Genomic DNA, 23,323 nt, shown 5'->3' with positions numbered 1-23,323 from the left:
CGTCTATTTCGATATCTACCATTTTGTCATCTGTGCGACAATCTAGAGAAGGAACTACAGTGCAGTCTTCCTCTGTGAAACAGCTTTGGAAAAAGACATTTAGTTCTTCGGCCTTTAGTCTGTCATCCTCTGTTTCAGTACCATTTTGGTCACAGAGTGTCTGGACATTTTGTTTTGATCCACCTACCGCTTTGACATAAGACCAAAATTTCTTAGGATTTTCTGCCAAGTCAGTACACAGAACTTTACTTTCGAATTCATTGAACGCCTCTCGCATAGCCCTCCTAACACTACATTTCGCTTCGTGTAATTTTTGTTTGTCCGCAAGGCTTTGGCTATATTTATGTTTGCTGTGAAGTTCCCTTTGCTTCCATAGCAGTTTTCTAGCTCGGTTGTTGTACCACGGTGGCTCTTTTCCATGTCTTACGTTCTGCTCCTTCAGTTAATCGTGCGGGTTAACTGTGACTGGACGTAATGAGCGGCTGTTACGTACCTCGGTGAAGCTGTCCTCGTCGAAGTCCTCGCCGCGGAGGTAGAAGCTCCTGAGCCGCGCAGCCGCCCCCTCCAGCCGCGGCCCCTCGCAGCTCTCCCGCACACGTGGCGGCAGCAGCCCGGGATAACCCTTGCCCCCTGATGCCCAGGAGGACCGCCGCATCATCACTGCAGTGGAACAACACTCCAAACTACAAAACGTGCAGGGACACCACGAGAAATGTACGCTTGAACATAAATGCAGATGATAAGCAACCCTGCAGGTTGAGGAGTTCTATTCGACCACGAGCAGCACTTGTTCGGTGTCCTCATACACCTTGAAGTGTCAATCGTGGTCAAAACAGTGTTCTGTGTAGTTGTGAATGCCTTATGTCGGAGCTAAGTGAATTCGAACGTGATCAAATTGTTGGCGCTCGTATGGTGGGTAACCACGGTAGCCGAAGTGTTTTGTGTTTCAAGAGGAAGCGTATCGAAGATTTGACCGCATACCGGGAAAGCTGGAAAACATCCACTAAACCACAGCGTGGACAGAAGCGTATGCAGAGTGATCGTGACAGACAGTCTTTTAGGAGAATTGTGAGGAAAAATAAGAGGACGACAGCTGTAAAGTCACTGCTGAACTGATTCTTACATTCGCGAACCTGTCAGCACCAAACGAACACGAAAGAAGCTCCATACGTCGCGAATTACAGGACGAATCGGAATTCCGAAATTGTTCATCAGTGATGCAAATGCCCGTAACAGAAAAACGTTGTGCCGACGCCACAAAACCTGAACTACGGAGCAACGGGAGAAAGTAATTTTGTCGGATGGGTCTTGTTTCACACTGTTTCCAACTCCTGGCCAAGTCTCCAGACCAACAGTGAATCGTGGATGGGGTTCGATGATGATTTTAGTGGCCATGTCGCAGTATCCCATGGGGCCATGGCTACTCTGCAAAGTTGCGTTACTACTGAGAATTACGTGACCATCTTGGCTAATAAGCTCCATTTCATGGTACAGTGTTATTTGCCCAATGGTGATGTGCTACAAGACAAGGCCGCTGTTCACACACATCGTATCGTCCGGGACTGATTTATGAGTACGCCGATGAATTGTCGCATCTTCCTTGGTCTCTACAGTCAAGAGTTCTCAAAATTATTGAGCCTTTATGATCTACTTTGGATAGAAGGATATGTGATCGCTACCCAGATCCATCATCATTATCTGAATCTACCACTATTGTGCAGGAAGATTTCGTTGAAAACCATACAGGACCTGTATTTAATCTGTCCGAGATGATTGGAAGCTGTTCTGAATGCCAACGGGTTTCCTACACAGTATTATGCGTGATAACGTGTTATGTTTTTGCTGTTTCCATATTTTTGTCCTCTCCCCTACATAAAAGCAGCGCTCAAACACCGTTCTCGGCGTGATCTGTGTCACCAGAGTTTAGGCCTTAGCCCCCCCCCCCCCAACCACCCACCACTAAACCATATTCATTGTAACATAACATCTCCTGATCAGTGTCGTGCTCTGTTCCTGTGACTATTGTCTACGTCAGGGTCGGTTTCTGGTAGAAGCAAGCTTTAAAGCTTTCTACGGCCTGGAGTTTATGGGTCTGTCTTTGCTCTCAAAGATTAGAGGAGGGATCCGAAAAGTGTGGCTCAAAAGCCAGTGATTCTCCCATGATGGCAAGTGCTTCGTAACTCATGCTTGGGAAGAAACGTTTGAAAAACCCTGGCAGCAGGCTGTAATTTGCATATGAGTGATTAGCGTGAGCACTACAGAGTGTCAAAGCCTTCAATGTTAAATAATTTCATGTAGCAGGGTGGAGCTCCCGAAATTGGTTCTTTCAGGGTACAGCAGTTGCGTCCCACGTGGGGCGGAGGTGGTGTTTTCGCAGTGTGTTTCAGAAGTCGAGAGAAGGTGCTCCTTCGCGATCAGTCAAGTTATTTCTTACTACGAGGGACTCCAGAAGTGCGTTTCTGTACGCGGGTGTGGCTTTCGGGTAGAAATATTTCGGTTTTCTAGCTGAGCGCTGCCGTTTAGCGAGTGTACAGTCGCTCAGTAGGCAAAACCCTCAAATTAGGTAGTCGGGTCAACGACCTAGCTGGACGGTGGTGTCTGGTGAATGAGACGGACTTAGCGAGATTTTCACTGAAGCCAATAATTAAATTTGTTCTCGTGAAAATGTGAATGTTTTGTTTTGTGAGACTCTCCCACTTTCTTTTGTTACTTTATTTCTTTTTGGTTAGTACACGGCCATCGGCGGCAGTTGGTAGAAGCCTTTACGGGCGGTGCAGTAACTGTAAACGGTGTACATATCCCCGTCCCCTTCTCGAATCTCGGAAACTTTCTGAAAGTAGTTGGATTGCTAGACGGTTTTGATTATTGACATTCGAATAGTGAGTAGTTTAACCATGCCTCGCGGGTCAAAGCGATGCTGACGACCTTAGACTGATTTGATAATGTAAGCAGAGCAGAGAATCAATCCGGGATTGCGTGTAAACGTTTCCAGTTAAACCAGCGGAGCAGTAAGTCGCGCACCTTGCTAAGAGTGTGTCGCTTCTGGTAGCAGCCACGAGTGTGATTTCGTGAGACTGCGTGGAAGCTCCGAGGACAAACGAAAGGAGGTTTTAAAACTTTTTCAACAAGAAACAGGCTGAGTGGCGACGTCTCCACTGCTCACTCAAGACAGCTATCGTTTCGCCGCGCGTTGTAGCCGCGCGGTCTGGGGGCCTTGCCACGGTTCGCGCGGCTACCCACTTCGGAGGTTCGAGCCCTCCCTCGGGCATGGGCGTGTGTGTTACCCTTACCGTAAATTAGTTTCAGTTAGATTAAGTAGTGTGTAGGCCTAGGGACCGATGACCTCAGCAGTTTGGTCCCATAGGAACTTACCACCACCATATCAAGTTTCGAAAGAGAGAAAAAAAACAAACCATAATGTAATATTATGAACAGTGCAAGAAATCTTAGTAACGTATCGCCACCGTTGTTTAACAATAAGATATACACAGTGCTTTCATTCTGAAAGAAAGCAAGGAAAGTACCCTCCGCCACACACCGTCAGATGGCTTGCAGAGTATGAATGTAGATGTAGATGTAGATGTAGAAATTTAAAAGAGATCTGGAATAAAGTGAACAACTCTATTAGTCTCCAACTGGTGGTCAAGAAGCATGCCCCGTGGAAAAATCTCAGTGAAGAAATTGGAAATATTTCACAAGTGGCGTTGCTAATTGTCTTTAAAATAGGTAGACAAGCGAAGCACGAAATGGAAAGAAAGGAAAAACGAGAAGCGAACACTACGGACAACCCATAACACATGAAGAAACAGGCTGTAGAGGTGTGTCCAGAACCCTCCAGTAGTAGTCAATGTTACACTAGAAAATGGCACAGAGAGAAAAAAGAAAACGCACAGGCGTAAAAGGATCAGAAAATGTAAAATTCATTGATGAGGGCGGCGGATGTAGTGCCACTAAACTACTGTGACCTTACGGCGGGTTTAATGTCAAGAAACTGCGTGTAGCTTGCTAGAACCTCTTATTACCCTGATGTTCATAAATAAAGAAATATTCAAAACCTATGAAACAACACTGTATCTTGGTGACATTGTGCAGACCAACCGTTGGTGCGACAACCCTAAACCATTTGAGATACTTACATTGCCAGTGAGCATTGTGCGGCTTGAACAGTCCATGTCGGTAGAGGTCTCGGCTATATGCTAATTGTTTTTTCCTCTGTTTTTTCTTTTTTTTCAAAAAGAATTCAAGTGCGAGGGAAACAGAATGGCACAGGGAACAGATATGGATAGTATTACAAGTTGATGCGTCACTGGCAGTTTAAACACCAGCGAAAGTCGGACAGAGTTTATCCATTGTTGAATGTTGCCTCTAGCACCATTACACGGCTCTGGAAAATATGCAAGGGAGAAGAATTTGTTGAACAGCAGTATGGGCAAGGTTGACCACGTCCTAAACAGAGTGCCAGGATCGTTATCTTGTTTTAACCGCACTTAGCGTGGCTAAAAACCTCGAAGCAGTCTCCGGATCACATATCTCCTCTCGTGAAGTCTATCGTCTGCTTAGAGGCTGTTCTGGATAGTCAGATACTTACCACATGCATTCCCCTCACACAAAGGCGGCCAGTTATTCAGACAGTGTGGTACTTGCCTAAACCCGACTGGACCAAGGAACAAAGGGGTATCGTCATGGCCACGGATAGGTTGCTTCTTATTGCAGAGAGACATATCACCGTCTGTTCATCTAGTGCGTCCCTGGGATAGATTACAACCCCATTATGGCTGCTTCATGCTCTCATCGTGTTAGAACATACGGCATAATGTGTGTTTCGTACAGGTGTAGGGACCCGTAGTCCGAGCTACGAGAAAGATATCAAAGTGAAAGATATATGCACAGGGTAAAATTTTGTAAGAAAATGTTGTATTACTTCTTTCAATAGTATTACTTGATAATTGCGGAATCTCATAAACTGAGCAAAAAAGTGTGATATACAGGACGTGCAAGGATGTCAACACAAAACAAACACATAATGGTCAGAAGGAAATTTATCTGCATGTCAAGAAGTTGTAATATTATAATCTTATAGTAAATTTCTGCAGGCACATCATTTCTCATGAATATAGATGCTAATGGGATAAGAAATATGCTGCATCAGTGGCGGATAATGCTGTGAAAGCTATACAATACTTCAACGAGGCAGATGATCGTCATCTTCAGGTGCTTACTGACGTGCTGTTCTTTTTTTTTTCCAGCGATCTCTACTTCTCGATGACAGGGTAAGGTTTAATTTTCACCAATTTATTTGTTGCACTTGGGGAGGACATGTAAAGGCGACAGATCCGTAAGATCTCCTCCCTAATGCCTTGGGGACGCTGTACCGATGCCAGCGTTCTGCTCTGACGCTGCCTACCTCTCGAATGTGGTGCACGACATGTTTGAGTTGGTCTAATTTCTCACGAATTTTTGTGGACCTGCAGTAAGCTCCATATTTTAGTGTTGCTGCATTGGCTCACCAGTATGTGCAATTCACTTCCTAGACAAGCGCAGGCACCAAGGGGCGGGGCAATAACGTCATCGTAGACGAAGTCGACATCCAAAGCTCCCTGACGGAGAAACGGAGCACAGTCTTTGTATGCGCGACGCGGAAAAACGCGTCAGTAAATTGCGTGGTTTGTGTAGGCGCCCAGTTTAAGTATCCTGATTTCTATTCCCCGTCTATGCTGACTCCCTGAATTCGTTCGTCTGCGGCCGATGATGCCTTAGTATAGTCAATAAAGGTTTCCATTCCTAAGTTGAAATCCTGTGCCTCCGTTAATCAGATCGTTACTTAAGAGTATTTCGAACGCTTCTTTAATGATGTAGTACAAGTATTTTTGGAGGTGGACGAAAGGATCTTTGTCTCTCCGCAGTCCATGACATGTAACGTGACAAGACAGTGTTCAGCAACAGCAGACTTTTCTGGCTAACCCAGTCTGGTGTGACGTCTGTGTTCAGCGTATCTACACTGAAGAACCAAAGAAACTGATACACCTGCCTAATGTAGTGTAGGGCCCCCACGAGCACGCAGAAGTGCCGCAACACGGCGTGGCATGGACATGACTAATGTCTGAAGTAGTGCTGGAGGGAACTGACACAATGAATCCTGCAGGGCTGTCCATAAATCCGTAAGAGTACGAGGGGGTGGAGATCTCTTCTGAACAGCACGTTGCAAGGCATCCCAAATATGCTCAATAATGTTGATGTCTGGGGAGTATGGTGGCCAGCGGAAGTGTTTTAACTGAGAAGAGTGTTCCGGAGCCACTCTGTAGCAATTCTGGACTTATGGAGTGTCACATTGTCCTGTTGGAATTGCCCATTCCATCGAAATGCACAATTGACATGAATGGATGCAGGTGATCAGACAAAATGCTTACGTACGTGTCACCTGTCAGTGTCGTATCTAGAGGTATCAGCCGGCGGTCGTGGCCGAGCGGTTCTAGGCGCTTCAGTCCGGAACTGCGCGAATGCTACGGTCGCAGGTTCGAATCCCGCCTCGAGCATGGATGTGTGTGATGTCCTTAGGTTGGTTAGGTTTAAGTAGTTCTAAGATCTAGGGGATTGATGACCTCAGATGTTAAGTGCGATAGTGCTCAGAGCCATTTGAACCATTTAGAGGCATCAAGGATTCCATATCACTCCAACTGCACACGCCCCACACCATTACAGAGCTTCCACCAGCTTGAATATACAATTTGAAATGATACTCGTCCGACCAGGCGACATGTTTGCAATCAACAGTCCAACGTCGGTGTTGACGGGCCCAGGAGAGGCGTAAAGCTTTGTGTCGTGCAGTCATCAAGGGTATACAAGTGGGCCTTCGGCTCCGAAAGCTCATATCGATGATTTTTCGTTGAGTGGTTAGCACGCTGACACTTGTTGATGGCCCAGCATTGAAATCTGTAGCAATTTGCGGAAGGGATGCACTTCTGTCACACTGAACGATTCTCTTGAGTCATCGTTGGTCTCGTTCTTGCAGGAACTTTTTCCGGCCGCAGCAATGTCGGAGATTTGAAGTTTTAGCGGGTTCCTGATTTCATGGTACTATCGTGAAATGGTTGTACGGGAAAATCTCCACTTGGAGATGCTGTGTCCCATCGCTCGTGCGCCACTACATCACCACGTTCAAACTCACTTGAATCTTAATAACCTGCCATTGTAGCAACATTAACCGATCTAACAACCGTGCCAGACACTTATTGCCTTATATAGGCGTTGATGACCGCAGCACCGTGTTTGAATACGCATGCCTATACCACTTTCTTTGGCGCTTCAGTGTATCTTTAACAGTGCGACACGTCTGGCCAATGTATGATTTCCGTCACTGCCACTGGATTTTATACATCCCTGGTCTCCTTAAACCTGTTGTTAATAGGACCCAGCATCGTTTGCACTCGCGCTAGAGGGTGGAAAACACATTTTATTCGATGTGTCTTGAGCAGCCTACCGATCTTAAAGGACAAGCCACCAAAATAGAGGAGGAAAACCATCCTCGTGAAGTTATACGTTTCTCCTGACTGCTTTAGAGTTTTAATGCATTCAGGTTGAAATGCATTTCGAATCTGCTTATCAGAACACCCGTTGGCTAAGTTCTGTTGATAATCTCGCTGTATCTAAGATAACTGTAGCCCTATGAACGATGGTCCGTAATACACCACCACATTGGGATGGGTGATAACAGCTGGTAGTTCATAGATATAGGTCAGTGTGAATTGGTTTACGGAACACACTGTGACCCAAGAAACCGTCTTCTTTTCTGCAGACTAAGACATCCAAAAATGGGTGATCTCCATATTTCCTCACATTCATTGTGAAGGAAGTTCTCGGATGGAGACCGTCAAGGTGTTCCAGAAATGCAGGAAGCTTTCCTGTCACGTGTGGTCATGCTGCAAATCTATCATCCACATATCTCCAAAAATATTTGGGTTTCAAAACAGCTGACTGAAGTGATTTTTCCACAAAGTCTACCATAAAAAGTTAGCTAAAGGGTATCCACAGCAGCACTGTCAGTTTGCTCGAAATATTGTTTGTTAAATAAAAAGTAAATCGATGGAAGTAAATGTTGAAAAGATGTACGACGTCCTCCTCCAGCTCAGCTCCTATGAGTTATAGTGAATTCAAGAGAGGTACTCGTGTGAACGAAGAGCCTACATTGAAACTCACTAATACGTCAGATGGTTCGAGACGCGAATTCTTCAGTCACAGTATAAAATCTTTCGAGTTTTGAGTATGATGTTCACCCAGAAGAGAAGCTAGATATTTCGCTAGGAATATTTTGTGGCTCCTATATTGCTCACAATCGGACAATGCAGGACTCCTTATGTATCTTAGGCAGCCTATGAAGTCCTGGTGGAATTGGATCTTGTATTCTTAAAAAGTGTACAATAAAATCATTTTCAAGTACCTGGTCTGGATTTGCAACCGTGTACTTCGTGCATGCGAAGGTTTCTCCAACAGGGGGCTCTGGGTGTCGACGTCCTCTGTGATTCGTCTGTGATGAAGTTATAACCCCACGCCTAGTCAACTACACTTTTCTAGCGAGTCCCCGCATATATCGGCGAGCTAGTGCAGCAACACGTCAGTAAGTACCTAAAGATGACGAGCACCTCTTTCGTTGAAATACTGTGCAACTTCCACAACATTATCCTGCGCGGCACCCGTGAACCACTCAGGCAGTTCTTAGGTCGAGAAAGTCTCTAACAGCCAAAATGTCTTAGCCGCATATTAAAATTTGGCAGAGTGCTTCAACGTATTAGGAACCAAGGAGCTCTGACCGTAGATTCGGGCTTTATATAAGTTTTCCTCTGCTGAAGTCGGACCTCCTGATTTATATTCCTTAGACAAAGAATGTAGATGCGGATAATGACCACATTTAATGCAACGTAATCCGTCATATTGTGAAACCGACTGTGTGGAATTTTCTACAGAATATTTCTTCAATGTTGAAAAGTCAACTGAAGTCGTTTGCAAGTTGACGTCAAATCTAGCACACTGTTAAATCTTAGTCATATAGCTTATCAAACATACATCATTTCGCCAAACTATTAAATCATTTATGAGAAACGTTAATAGATCCACTGACTTTGTACGAAACAATATTTGTGACATGTGTGACATACAAACAGGAATCAGACCATGAAACGAAAATTCCGATGTATGGAGTGCCCTGCAACAGCCTTCATGTCACATTGTGGTTGTTGTATGTAGTTAAGTATGCGATCTATGTTAATGCAAATGAAACAGCAGTTACGTAAGCCACATGGTGGTATGGCAGAAGCATGGTGTGCGTGTAACTGTGCAGAAAAGCCGTAAGATGGCCAAGTTGTCATCTTCAGCACTCGCAGTCCCAAGAGAACGCACTATCCTCTTCAGGATGCTACGCATCCAAGCCAGTATAGCGGCATTATATCACAAACGAGTAATGACAATGTGTTAAACAATAATAGTCATTATTACTGTTCGTTTTTAAAGTAAACACAGACGTAATAAATGTTATTCCCACCGTCCTTTAACTTTTTAGGTAACTGTAATTACGGACATCCTGAAAAGCAGCCATGGATATCTGCAATGGAGTTGGTCATTACTACTTCTGATATCCGTATTCATGCAGACCTCTATTTTTAGGCGTTATTTGTAACACAGAGAAGCATAAAGACATTTCTCGAAAGGCCTTTAAATTTTTGTGAAAACCGAAAGTGGTAGACTAGGGTTTAACATTCAGTCGACATAGAGGTCATTAGAGAAGGGTTGAAAACTGAAAAAATATGAGGAGTAATGAACTGTATGTATAAATATAATACGTGGAAGACCAGCGCAGACTCACAGAAGCGAGCGAAGGGCAGCGCCTCGTTGGAGTTGATGCCGGCGATGAAGGGGACTTTGGCGAAGAGGCCGAGGCGCATGAGCTCCCGCGGGTCGCCGTGCAGGAACGCGTCCTCACGGTCGCCCGCTGCCAGGAAGTGCTCCACCACCGGCAGGAACTGGAACGGGCTGTACCCCAGCTGGTCCTGTGCTAAGGCACGTCTCCGTCAGCACACACGCATTAAAACTCTATACAAAAATACTAACGTTGCTGCTCACGTCGCCCTACAAACCAAATGCCCTCACTGTACCATGTTGGGCACATCTAAGAAAACAGAACCTCTTGGAAGTATTAAAGAAATTCACGACACTACTACATGGGAATTCTAGACAGTCTTATAACCCCTTTATCCTGAATCTGGGAAATTAACATCACAACTACAGCCTAATATCAGGTTGCCACTGGGAAGTTGACACCACACAGATGACAATCAAAATCCACACGAGAATCTACAGAGAGTGGCCGAATTTATAAAGAGCTTGATATCTGTGAAGATGATTTTGGCATGCTATAGGGCCTAGACCGGTGTGGTGGGCTCCGATATACGTTCAGCGCCCAACGACAATGTCTCGTGTACTCGCCAACCACACGCCCATGTCCAGTGGGTGGCCAATTCATGTCTCGTCGCTGTGCAGCCTATGAAAAAGGACTGCGGAAAACTCCCAAATAAATTCCAAAGTACAGTGCAGTTTTAATACCAATATATTTCCAGGACTCTGGTGTCCGACCCTGGTGAACTGTACCGGTTACATCACATGTACCCAAAGTTGACATCAAACGACACAGTGTTCACAAAAATCAGCAAACGAGTGAGCCTACAATACATTTGCTCGCAACCCTAGCCAAAAAACGAGTGCTCCAAGGCGCTTGCGTGACCTCTATTTATACTTTTGTTAACAATTACCTACAATGAAAATTACAATTTTATGTAAAATCACAATTAAAAGTTAAACCGAATATGAGCTACACATTGCTAAAAATTTACAATCTCAGTGCTGAACAAGGTGAACCTATGTTCAACTTAGTTACGAGTTAATATAACATTTTCTGACTAGTTATGTTACAGGTAACAATTACATTTCTAAATTTGTTTATAACAAATCAACTAGTGCCTGAATTTTAGTGCTAACATATATCGGAGATTCAATTAACATGCTTTATTTATATGTTCTATTTAATTTGCTGTAGTAATTTTATAATGATAGGTTTACTGGTACATCATGACAATGTGCTAAATTTCTTTCGATTAGTTACGGTAGTAATTTCACATTTATATTGTGGTTCTCACATGAAAACAATGTTAAATGCTTTTGGCACATTCAAAATACACACGGGGGCTTTTACACATATGGTTTCAGCAAAGCATCGTTTCCGACTTATATGCATATTGAAATAGTGGTTATTTCTTGTATGTAATTTGGAAACAGGTCACTTTACAATTGGACAATTAGGACTGGTGTTTATCTTTAATGCTCTCCGAGGGGTTCTGATAGGTAGCAATGAGATACAGTAATATTTCAGTGGCCAGGCTTTAGGCACGTCTGCTGCGACCAGCACAAACGCCTGAAAGCGAAACGTCGATCCCCGCTAGCCCCGCACCGTAATAAACTCTGTGGTGGACGACAACAGGCCGACTTGCTATCCACAGAATCTCTGGCAGCTGCCACGAGAGGCGTCTGGTTCGCTGTCAGCAGGGCACACAATGGCCACAGTGCTGCAGTCGCTGGCACTATTTTACCTACGCAATGTCACGTCGCATCGTATCCTTGCGCAGCAACGGTATTTATTCCGGTGCACAACCACTGAACCGTAGTCCACGCCACGAGCTAACTGGTCAATTACACCGACCGCCGCCGCGTTCCTCAGTGTTTCTCCGTAAAACATCCTGCAGTTCCACTGCCGACCTTGGGCTGATGTGCTGTTAGCAGGCCGACCTTCGACTGCCTCCTTCATAGTAACTTGGAGCCACTAGCCTTCTCGTCATTGCTACGCAGACTTGGCCTCCACTATTGGGCGTCCTGGACACAGCATCATGTCCAACTAATGTATGTGGATCCTGAAACTGTCATTCTACTGTGTGGCCTTCCGGGCTTAGATTTTCTGTTAATTTTCCGTGGAGTAGTGATTCTGCAAGACAAACAATTCGTACTTCTGTTATCACAGTCTGAAATGTTCCATCAAGAGAAACTTCAAGAAGATTGCTATTGCATTCAATTCTTATCATTGCTTCAGAATCGAGAAGTGTACCTGAAGCTTATTTTTAAGAAACTTGCAACGGTTTGTCTACCTGTGCCTCAGCACCGATCGCATTAGAACCCTATCATGAATTGTCGCTGTTTTCAGCAGCTCTGCCACCCATCTGGACTGTCGCTGAAGTTTTCTTTCCGCTACTTGCAGTGCCCTTTCTTACTTCTGCTCTATACCTCTGCCTTTCAAAATGGTTCAAATGGCTCTGAGCACTATGGGACTTAACAGCTGTGGTCATCAGTCCCCTAGAACTTAGAACTACTTAAACCTAACTAACCTAAGGACATCACACACATCCATGCCCGAGACAGGATTCGAACCTGCGACCGTAGCAGTCGCGCGGTTCCGGACTGCGCGCCTATAACCGCGAGACCACCGCGGCCGGCCTCTGCCTTTCAAATGCTTCTTTTTACTGTCTCTCATCTGGGGCGATCTTAATGGGCAATACGTACAACCGGACCAATGGACAGTGTCTCAATCATGCAATATATGAATGCAATACAGCAAACTAACTCTGTCGCAAAGATGAAGGTAAAAATTTTGTGATCGTCACGTTACAAGCGCGAGTGTGTAGGAAAACCACTTTTTTCGTCATCGATGAAAGAGAAGATTAGAATAAGTTCACTGTGAAAACAACGACCTTAAGGCCTTCTGAACATGGATCCAGTCACTACTAACAACACTCACTAAAACCTTCGCAGTTAGCTCGTCACTTGTAGGCTGAGCACGCATTGAGACTAATTCTTGAGTTCAACAATTCCGTGTTTCAGATTGTGTTCATCACTTTCGATATATGGGGAGTGGTGTCTTTCATTTATTAAGGTTCTGCGAAACTCGAAGTGTCCTGTCCCTCTTTAGAGCTCTCAAGTCTTCTGTGTACATTGTTCGGAAATTTCTGCATGTCTGTCCTATATATTGGAATTGACAGGAGTTGCTTGTGAACTGGCACATCCCCCCATTGCTGAATTCGTATAGAGTTCTAGTGTCTACTGTAAGTCTTTTTTGTATTCTGTTATTTGTTCTGTATGCCACTGGGATCCCTTTCTTCTCCATTGTGTTTGCAATTCTATGTATTACTTTATTATTGTATGTTAGTGTTTCCATTTTGTTTCTTTTTTTCTATGTGATGTGCCCTGCCTCGGTGTTTTGAGACTCTTTACTTGTGCAGTTACGTGAGCAGCCACTTTGATTATGCTTCATTTTTATCTTTTGGCTGAGCCTATTGTCGGTGTTTGTTTTGTATCCGTTTCCAAGAACAATTTGTTTGATTATCTTTACTTTGTTTATGTGTCATTACGATGTTTGAGATGTGTTCTGTATAACTCATGGAGCATTTGTATGAAATTGGGATTTTCTGTACTGTTCTGTTGTTTGACGTGTAATGGATAACACTGTTGGTGCCTGTAGAATTTCTGTAGATGGAAAATTTGCCTTGGTTGTTGTTCATTGTTAGCGTGAGGTCGAGAAAATTTTGTATCTTGTTTTTTTTTTTCAGTTTCCATTTTGAAGCTTATTTGTGGGTGGGGTATGTTGATGTTATTGTGTAACGTTTCTACGTATCTTACCTTTTGTTTCATCTATGAGGTAAATTACGTCATCCACATATCAGAACCAATCAATTATTTTGTACTCTTCCGGTTTCACAATGCTGTTGAACATTATGTACTCTATATGACCCAAGAAAGTTCCACTGACCGGGGTTTCCATGGGCAGCTCCTCCTTTTGCAAATAGAAGTTGTTCAAAGTAAAATAATTTTGTTTTGTGATTAACTTTAGTATGGATGAGAGTTCATTTATTTGTGTGTCTGAGACTTTCCTGTATTTCAGTTGTTGTTATACAATGTTTGTAGTCGCTCCTATCAGTAAATGTGTGTACATGGATCTAACAACAAAATACACAAGTGTTGCTGTTAGGAAGGATATTGATATTCTTAACAACAAATGTCTCTGGAATCACTAAAGGCTGTAGTAAAATGATTTTCCTCTAACAAACTGCTGTTTAATCCTGACAAGACCCACCATCTTCTGTCAAGGCTATCTAACGATATAGAAGCTAGTACAGTTGAACTTTTAGGATTTCATATTGACTCCAAACTGGGTTGGGGAGAACACATCAGTCACATTACCAAAAAAAATTTCAAGGGTAACATATCTAACCTAAGTTATTGAATATATGAGTACTCATGCATTTGACTCCTTTTTGTACTAATATTAAGCTTTTATAGTCCTTATACAGATTGTTTTTGGTTATGGTATTATAACCATGTTTTGCACTATTTTGTGTAAAAGAGACATGTTGGAAATGACACAGGACATCAATGAGTACATGTACTGAGAAGTAGTCTTGGCGCTTTTCGGCCCTGGTCATCAAAGTTGATGAAGGCGTATCGAAGCTGGACTGCTGGAACTGCTGCAGTCTCATCAGAAATGTTCTGCTGCAGTTCTATAAGACTGTGAGGGTTGTTGCGGTACACCCTAGACTTGAGGGCTCCCCACCTAAAATAATCGCACGCTGTTAGATCAGGTGACCTGTGTGGCTAGCTAGGGCTGCTACCAGACTGATCTCTACTAACACCCTTTAATTGAGGATTGTGTAAAAGTGCTCCAAGTTTCTGACAGCTGCACGAGCAGTTGCTCCGACCTGTTGGAAATAATTGTAGGTTACTTAATGGTGCCACAAATGATTTCAAAATTTTGCCAATGTAACGCGCCAAAGTCAGCGTCTGATGGAAGAAGATGGGACCAATAATGTGGCACACCAAACGTCAACCTTCTGATCATGCCATGGTGTTTCATGGAAGTTATGCGGATTCTCCGCTGCCCAGAACCTGTCATTCTGTGAGCTGACGTAACCACTCAGGTGGAGCCAGGCTTCATCAGACATAAAGAACAGGTCTATGTCCAAGCCATTCACTGTTATCTCAGTGAACAGCCACTCACAAAACAGGAGGCGATGAGGAGCATCTGCTGATTTTAATGCATGAAAAACGGACACTAGGTAGGGATGCATGTGTGGTTCCAGGTGGAGCATTCATCCGTATGATTGAGGTGATATACCGGTCTCTTGCGACGGTATCAGGTTGATTTGGTAGGACTCTGAAGCATTTTCGGTGAACTGCATCCACCTTTACTAGTATGCGGGCGCTTTACGGCATGTTTGTTGACTTCTTCAGAACAGTTACTGTCTGACGCCATTTTCCTATTACGCGTTACATGGCACACTCTGCTGGCACTTTGAGATCATTAAACTTCTCAGAAAACAACTGACCACACCGTTTCCACGACTTTGTTGCCACACAACTTTCCACAAAGAACACCCGCTGCTCTGCTGTGAGTACCATCGCCCGTTTTCACTGCTCCCCTCACACTGACACATCCCGCACTACGGTCTGACCCGGTGTGGATCACGTGGTGAACGTATACGTGGTGTGCGCGTCACGCGGTGTGGTTATATGCTTACATTCGCGTCCAACCGTATCCACTCGTCTGGGCCACTTTTGTCTGTCCCACCCTGTACAAGGCAAAGAGGCCCGACTTGCGATGGGGGTTTTGACGGCGGCAACAGAAAGCACTTCTACTCATAATTTTGAGCCACTAGCTCACTCAGAGGAACTACGAGAAGCGTCAGACGTGCAACAGGAGTGGCACCACTCCAGATTGTCCAGAATTAAAGCTCGAGTTTCAAAACTCTATAGAAAGGGAACCACCGATCAGAAAGGCGTCAAATTTTAACAGAATAATATTGACGCAAGGGAAACGACATGGGAAAAAAGAAAATTTGATCAATAGATGGCGCTGTATGCGTCATGATATGCCCACCAATAGCTGCGCGGAGCACGGCTGTTTCTCAGTTCGCGTCGGAGACGCCGAACATGGCTGTCTCCATGAAGAGTCACGCACTACTAGTAAAGCTCTTTACAGGAACGATGACTGTACACCAATAGCCCTGCAGAAGTTCCAGACACTCAAGGATATGATAAAAGGCATTGGTCCAAGGCCTGCTAAGGGTCTGAAGAAAGTGATTACAAAATTCGAAAAGGCAGGTTCTTTTGAAGTGCATTGTGCCAGAGGGAGGAAAGTAGCTGATCCGACATCTTTGTCAAGATGTGGCCACTGTATTGGAGGATGGGTGCAAACATGCAGTGCACAGGTAATTGCCAGAACGTTGGACATGCTTGCTACCACGGAGCATAAAGTCCTACGAAACATCCTACATTGCTATACACACAAAATCACCTTTGTTCAGGAATTGTTTCCTGCTGATCTGTCAGCAAGACAAACTTTTGCTCCGGAATTTCTTGCTCGCATGGAAGTGGATAATGATTGCCGTGGAACATTCTGTGAACAGACGAAGCCCATTTCCGTCTACAAGGGCATGTCAATGCGCAGTATATGGGCAACGGAAAATCCGCATGCATGTCAAACGATGCCACTTCATTCCGCAAAGGTGCAGATTGAAGGCATCGTTTATTGTAGGACAGTATTTTTCTGAGGAGATGAGTCCTGAGGGTCCTGTTACCTACACTTCACTGGTAAACCCTATGAAAGTAATTTGCATACCAACGTCATTCCAACCCTTTAACTGCGTGAATATGTTGATAGAATAATTTTTATGCAATGTGGCGCTCCTTCGCACATTGCACAGCCAGTGAAGCGGCTGCTGCAGAGGCATTTCGGAAATGTTAGAATAATCAGCCATCATTTCCCTGCAGCCTGGCCGTCCACATCACCTGATCTTAATCCGTGTGACTTCTGACTGGAGGGTTATCTGCAAGATGTTGTGCTCGGTGCTCCAGATACGAACGTAGTTGAAGGAACGCACTGCGCAACGCATTCTGAACGTGACCGCCGAGATACTAGGACCTGTCGTGGAACATGCTGTTTCTCGACTTCAACTAGAGGCAGGAAACGGCGGGCAACATATTGTAAATGTCTTGCGACAGTCTAACGATAGAAACGATATCATTTTGATTTTTATGCCGTTTTTGGCCTCAGGAAATTAATAACAGATTCTTCCCATCCGATGTTGTACGGTCTTGCCGAGGTAGATGGCTCACCTACTAACAATGCCACAACTGTCCACTGTCGAACTTGTGCAGTCATGCACGTTGCACAGTACGGACGGTATAAAGTGCAACTCAACCATAGCCGTCGTATTACGATTCATTTGTCATTTGTAGCCGACCCCATTTAAATTAAGATGCTTGCAGCACCAACTATTGGTAAAAATTTTCGTTAAATTTTTTTGTGTTCCATGACGTTTCCCCTACGTTAATAACATCTTGTTCAAATTTGACGTCATTCTGAGCAATGGTTCTCTTTTTACAGCATTTTGAAACTGGATACCCTGCATTATGTCTCATGGAAGTGCAGTCGCACCGATGGACACTCCATAGGTTTAGCTGCATATTGTATGTGTTGTATTGTGTGTTAACCGGGGACGTAGAAACGACGGAGAGGCACCGTTCCCACCCACACCGAACCACTCTTTCAGGGTTATTATGTGGTTAGGCCCCCGGTGCCCAGACGAGTGTAACCCCTATGTTTGCATGGTAGAGTAATGGTGGTGTACGCATACCTCGAGAACTTATTTGCGCAGCACTCGCGGACATAGTGTAGCTGAAGCGGAATAAGGGGAACCAGCCCGCATTCGCCGACGCAGATGGAAAACCGCCTAAAAACCATCCACAGACTAGCCAGTTCACTGGATCTCGACCCAAGTCCGCCGGGCGGATTCGTGCTGGGGACCAGGCGCCTCTTACCACTCCGGAAAGCCGTGCGTTAGACCACTCGGCTAACCGGGCGGGCCTAGCTGCATATACATTTACGTGCTAGCATCAAAAATATTTATAGGATGCTTTTATTTGTCTAGTTATTTAGCTATTGTCGTTAAATGTGATGTGATGTCTTAAAACAATAAACATATTTTTTTACTGACTGGACCTCAATCCTCTGGCTGTTTGGTGTCGTCAGAAAAATGAAGTGTACCGTACGTGCCCGATCCACATGGTGCTCACGCTGCCGTGGTGTGACGGAAAGGGCAAATAAACTTTGCACAGCTTGGCAAAAGTTGCCGAAAATGACCCACACTACCTCGTCTAATTATGCAGTTGCTTATTATTAGTCTCTTGCAAGCGGCTCGTCTTTGGAGCCATTTTAACTGGAACAATACTGCATAGTTTCACCCGTGTCAATTTCCGGTATTAGTTATCATATACGCCTTAGAGGCTGCACGTGCAGCTTGTAAAGCCCCCTCTCCCCTTCCCCTTTTTACACCACTGCCATGTGGCATCGCAAAGTTACTTTATGTGTGCTGTTGCAGTAGAGAGAGCAGACTTTGCCAACTCACGGGGCGGCGGTTGGTGAGGGCGCGCGCCGCGGCGGCGCTGAGGTCGGTGGCGGGCACGCCGCGCAGGCAGTCCACCAGCGCCGCCGACTGGTTACCATGGCAACCCACAGCTGCCCCCAGCGCGAGCGCCGCCTCTCTGGCCCGCTGAGCGTCCACCGTGGCCCACGGGCTGAGCGCGCTGCCGCTCTGCGAGATAGCCCGCGAGAACAGGCCTGCAACACGCCGAAAACGCCCCTGTCTCAAAGCGTACAGCCGGCGCTGTGGAATCAGTCGCCTCTCGTGGCGTCGCGTGTCAAACCAGTCACAAACCCAGCGTACGAGACTTTTTCCATTAAACTGTGCGTGCGAGGTTTTTTGGGTGAAGTGCATTTTAGGTTAGTCGTTAAGAACGGACTGAGAAGATCCCACGAGATTGCTGTGGTTAGATACAGCTGTTAAAACTGCATGTTTTCGGTTTGGAATGCTCTCTGACACGTGGACCTAATTCGATATGTACAGATAACCTAGGCAGGACACGAGTGGGAAGCAGAAACTGAAGGAAGGAATAGAAGGAAAAATAGTAGGTGAAAAACCTATTTTTGCCGAAGCGAAATATAATAATTAACCTCCGACGTTTCGTAACTTACACGAAAAAATCCGAAAATGACAGACTGATAACATTATTTACTTCAACAGCAGTGCAAACTGAAAAATCACACCGGCCGGATGGCCGACCAAAGGCGATTTTAGCTGAAAGACAGAAACATGAAAGGAAAAATAACATAGAAACTAAATATGCTGGAATAGCATGGAATGAGGTCTGGAAAAATATCAGTAGTGATGTTCTTTCGTCTGACGTGAGAACAGCGTGGTACAAGGTAGTCAATAACATCATCAGCACTAATGTGCGTCTCTTTGCCATCTGTTTAAGTGACACAAACCTCTGCAGCAAATGCAACCTCGTTGATAGTGTGCCTCATCGTTACACTTGTGGAGATCGGATTATCAACTGGAGGTGGACCAGGGAGAAAATTGCTCAAATAACAAGAACTTCAGCAAACAATGTACCGACTAACATTTTCTTCAGACCAGAGGAAAGTTACTACCCTCAGGCAAAAAATAACCCAGTGATTTGGTTAATGGGAAAATATACAAGTTATGTTTTTAACAATATCGGGAGCGATGAACATATTGAATACAAGATGTATATGGAAAATGAATTCGAGAAAACACTTAAATATCAGAATCACAACAAGAAATATGGTAACATGCTCCGAATTGTCTTCAACAGAATGGGTATAGGTTAGGAACTGGAACTGACAAAAATAACAAGGCAGTGAAGTATTTTGCGATGTCGCTGTTCGGGACTTCTCGTCTGTCCACGTAATTTACCCTGGAAGGAACACACATCAAGGATTTACTGAATGATTAATTTGGTGTCTGGGAAATGATGATGAGGAATCTCAGGCTGCAGAATAAGAAAATGTGCATGCTGAACTGCCACCTGTTGAAGGTGACAGCGAAGATGCTAAATTGTGCTGCTGCTAAAGACTCATTCTTTGAATGCTGTAATTAATGACTGCAATTATCTGTCCCCTAATTTATGTCATTTCATTGTAGCCAGCCATTTTTGTTATTGTTTTTGTGGAATAAAAAAAAGCGGTTCTAGGCGCTACAGCCTGGAACAGCGCGACCGCTACGGTCGCAGGTTCGAATCCTGCCTCGGGCATCGGTGTGTGTGATGTCCTTAGGTTAGATAGGTTTAAGTAGTTTTAAGTTCTAGGGGACTGATGACCTCAGAAGTTAAGTCCCATAGTGCTCAGAGCCACTTGAACCATTTTTTTTTTTTTAAATCGCCTTGGCAAGAAATTTAAGAAAACATTGCAGAATTACTTCAGGATTACACAATCTGTAATACACCATAATAACAGCCCATTTATCCACCTTTGGCCAAAGAAATTTTCTGTTTCTTACAATTTTTTGATTTGGAGAAGATGTTTTATTTTAAAAAAGCTTTTTTATGTATTTAAGAGGGATTTTAATTTACAGGACGAATTTCAGTTTCGAGTAGGGGTTTTAGTTTTCGAAACGATCTTTAGCTAACGACATAAGCGTTATTTTTTTCGAGAGGAATTTTAATTTTCCGAGAACAGTTTTAGTTTTCAAGAAGGATTCTACTTCTGATGGAGGATTTTAGTTTGGTTTTTAATGCTTTATGATCGTGATTACAGCTCATTACTCCCGCTATCATAAACAAAACTTCCATGAGAAGAGATTTACTTCGGTCACGTGCCAATACCGACAAAGGTGATTTATGGCGGCTGGAAGGTGGGCTGAAATGGAAGGAATGAGGCCAAAAGAAAATGATGAAAAGATAAAAACATTTGGAAAACCGATCGTTCGCAAAAACTCGATATTCGGTTTCGAACACAGTGTCTGGAAAACAATTACAAGTCGTCAAATTGTAATCGTGTTGCAAAGTTTTAGCACTGCATTTATAACAGAAACTATTTTGTCGTAAACATCTACAACTACGTCTACACTACGCGGAGAAAGTAACAATGTTAGTTCCCAACTTTTCTGTTCCATTCGGGAATGGTTCGCGGGGAGAACGATAGTTGGTAAGTCTCTTAGAATCAAAGTGTAGTTCGATTGAATGAAAACTGATCATTATTTATTCCTTAGAGAAGATTTAGTAGCAACTCGGTATTTTTTACGGTCTCCAGCAACAATCAGTAAAACAAATTCCTTCTCAGTTTCATATTTTGTGAGAATGTTATTGTAGTCCTGAAAGAGTTTGACATCGCTTTCTGCAACATCATTCCAACCACCATCTCATGAAGTTTCTGAATTGCACATTTGTAAAGGGAGTCATCTTTCCATGTTGAAGTGCCTTTGAGAAGAAAATCGGTATTGAAAAAAAACCTCGTGAAGAAAGTTTTCGTGTTAGGTGTTATAGATGATGAAACATCAACATTCTTAAAAGAGTAAAGGTCACTTCTTTGTCTGATGTTTTTTTAGTTTTTTTGTCTCCTTCTTCTTCACCTTTTTCCTAATTCCAAGATAACTTCTATATTTCCCTTGACCCTTGTTGGAACATAGTCATCAAACAAAGCTGAATCCACAGTTTCTGAAGCTAAGTGCAAGAGGTGATTTGATTTTTCTTTTGGAGCAGTCTTATTAATTGCTGGATCAACATGCTGATAATTTATTAGCTGGCTCATGAATAGGATATCATGGTAAGTAGCCTTAATTGCTTCTGTTGACAGAAACCAGACCCCGACGTACACATCTATAGTTAAAATACGTATTCTTTTTAGTGAGTTCTTCTCCATATCACAAAAGTGAAACTGATCCTGAATCATGTGTAACTTGATTGCATGCATGGCCTCTGCCATCAAATAAGAATGAGATACATATCCTGAGGTGCGAAACGATAATCCAGTCTGTGGAAAGCCGGCAAGAAAGATCACCGTTAATTCCATCAGTTTTCGGCAATCATCTCACAGTTGTTTTTGCATAGAAACTTGGTTTTTCAAGAAATCCGAGAATAGTGGACTCAACATCGTCAGGCATTTCACTGGTGCCGGTAGTGTAAGCGTTCTTGTCGAATTTCAACCAAGTGACTCTAAATTTCTTAAAAAGTTCCATGTGTGTGCCACAAGCTGCCCCCATCAGTGAGTCAAAACAGGTTCTCAACAACAAATCAGAAGTGTAATGACATCAAAGGGGGCATAACAGCTCACGATTGAAGAATTTTTCTGGATTTGTACAGCTGCCATTTACTCTACCTGTACTGCTTGCTGTTTTACCACAGCGAAGCGCCTGAATTTTATCAGCTATACACCATTTCTGCGCTGCCTGGTAAACAGCCATAGGTTGATCTTCTACAGAAGATATTAGGATTCCAGGGACTCCCAACAACTGTTTCTTGACTTGAAAGATTACTAATATTATCGGTTTATCTACCTTTTCAGTACTTTTGAGCTCTGGAAGCAACTTTCCATCCCAGTGCAGTACTAATTCTTGGCAGTCACTTAGATTAAATTTATGCTCTACAAATCCGTGAAAGAAAGTGGTCGCTTTTATCCCCGATTGGCAACTACAAGTACCTACAATCATAATATTAATGTTTTACTATTAATAAAAATGTGATATATAATATACAGGGTGAGTCACTAATTATTTCCACCAAGAATAGCTCCGAAAGTATGATAGGAGCTGAAAAGTTTGTGGGACAAAAGTTGCATAAGATAACGGGAGCCATAATATGGCGTTGGTTTTTTTATTGCTAGGTGGGGTCGCCTCAGAGATATGAAGGTCAACTTTGTTCTTTCAAATGGGATGCTGTAGTTTGGTATTTATTTTCTGATAGCGGCTATCGAGACAAATCCAATGATGTGTAACAGTAATGTCTTTGAAAGTCAACGAAGGTCATAAAGGTGGCATGAACATCCTTTTACAGAAGGTGTTGGAAGTGATGACCAATGGTATCAATGCAGTGATGCAAACTTCTTATCATGGATTGAGTGGTATTCCTTATCTCTTCGGCACTTATCGAAGCACATGCTCTGACAATTCTCTCTCGCATATCTTCGGGTGTAGCTGGAACGTCTTTACAACCAATGTCTTTTCCGAATCCCCACAAGAAAAAATCCAGGAGGTGTCAAGTCTGGCGAACGAGCTGGCTGCGAGATATCTCCTCCTCGTCAAATCCAACGATTTTGGAATTTTCTCTACAACTCATTTCGAGCCATCAGCGAGAAATGTGCCGGACACCCATCATATTGATACCACATTCTATTCCTTGTTCCTAAAGGTATTTCTCCTAATAACAGACCTAATGTTTCTTGTCG

The 23,323-nt window shown here is 43.7% G+C and overlaps 1 protein-coding gene across 1 annotated transcript in view; it reads right to left on the bottom strand.

The window, feature by feature from the left end:
- Window positions 1-23,323, bottom strand: part of LOC124595702 (juvenile hormone esterase-like) — a 171,863-nt gene that overhangs the window by 45,162 nt on the left and 103,378 nt on the right. Inside the window, exons 5-7 of the mRNA XM_047134567.1 lie at window positions 18,489-18,700; window positions 9,854-10,037; window positions 494-660 (exon numbers count right to left, since the gene is read on the bottom strand). Of these exons, the coding sequence (XP_046990523.1) occupies window positions 494-660; window positions 9,854-10,037; window positions 18,489-18,700 (563 nt within the window). The remainder of the gene's footprint in view (window positions 1-493; window positions 661-9,853; window positions 10,038-18,488; window positions 18,701-23,323) is intronic.

The sequence above is a fragment of the Schistocerca americana genome, chromosome 2, assembly GCF_021461395.2.
Source record: "Schistocerca americana isolate TAMUIC-IGC-003095 chromosome 2, iqSchAmer2.1, whole genome shotgun sequence".
Taxonomy (NCBI): Eukaryota; Metazoa; Arthropoda; class Insecta; order Orthoptera; family Acrididae; genus Schistocerca; species Schistocerca americana.
The sequence above is the reverse complement of the archived record's forward strand: the minus strand, read 5'-3'. Positions and strand labels throughout refer to the sequence as shown.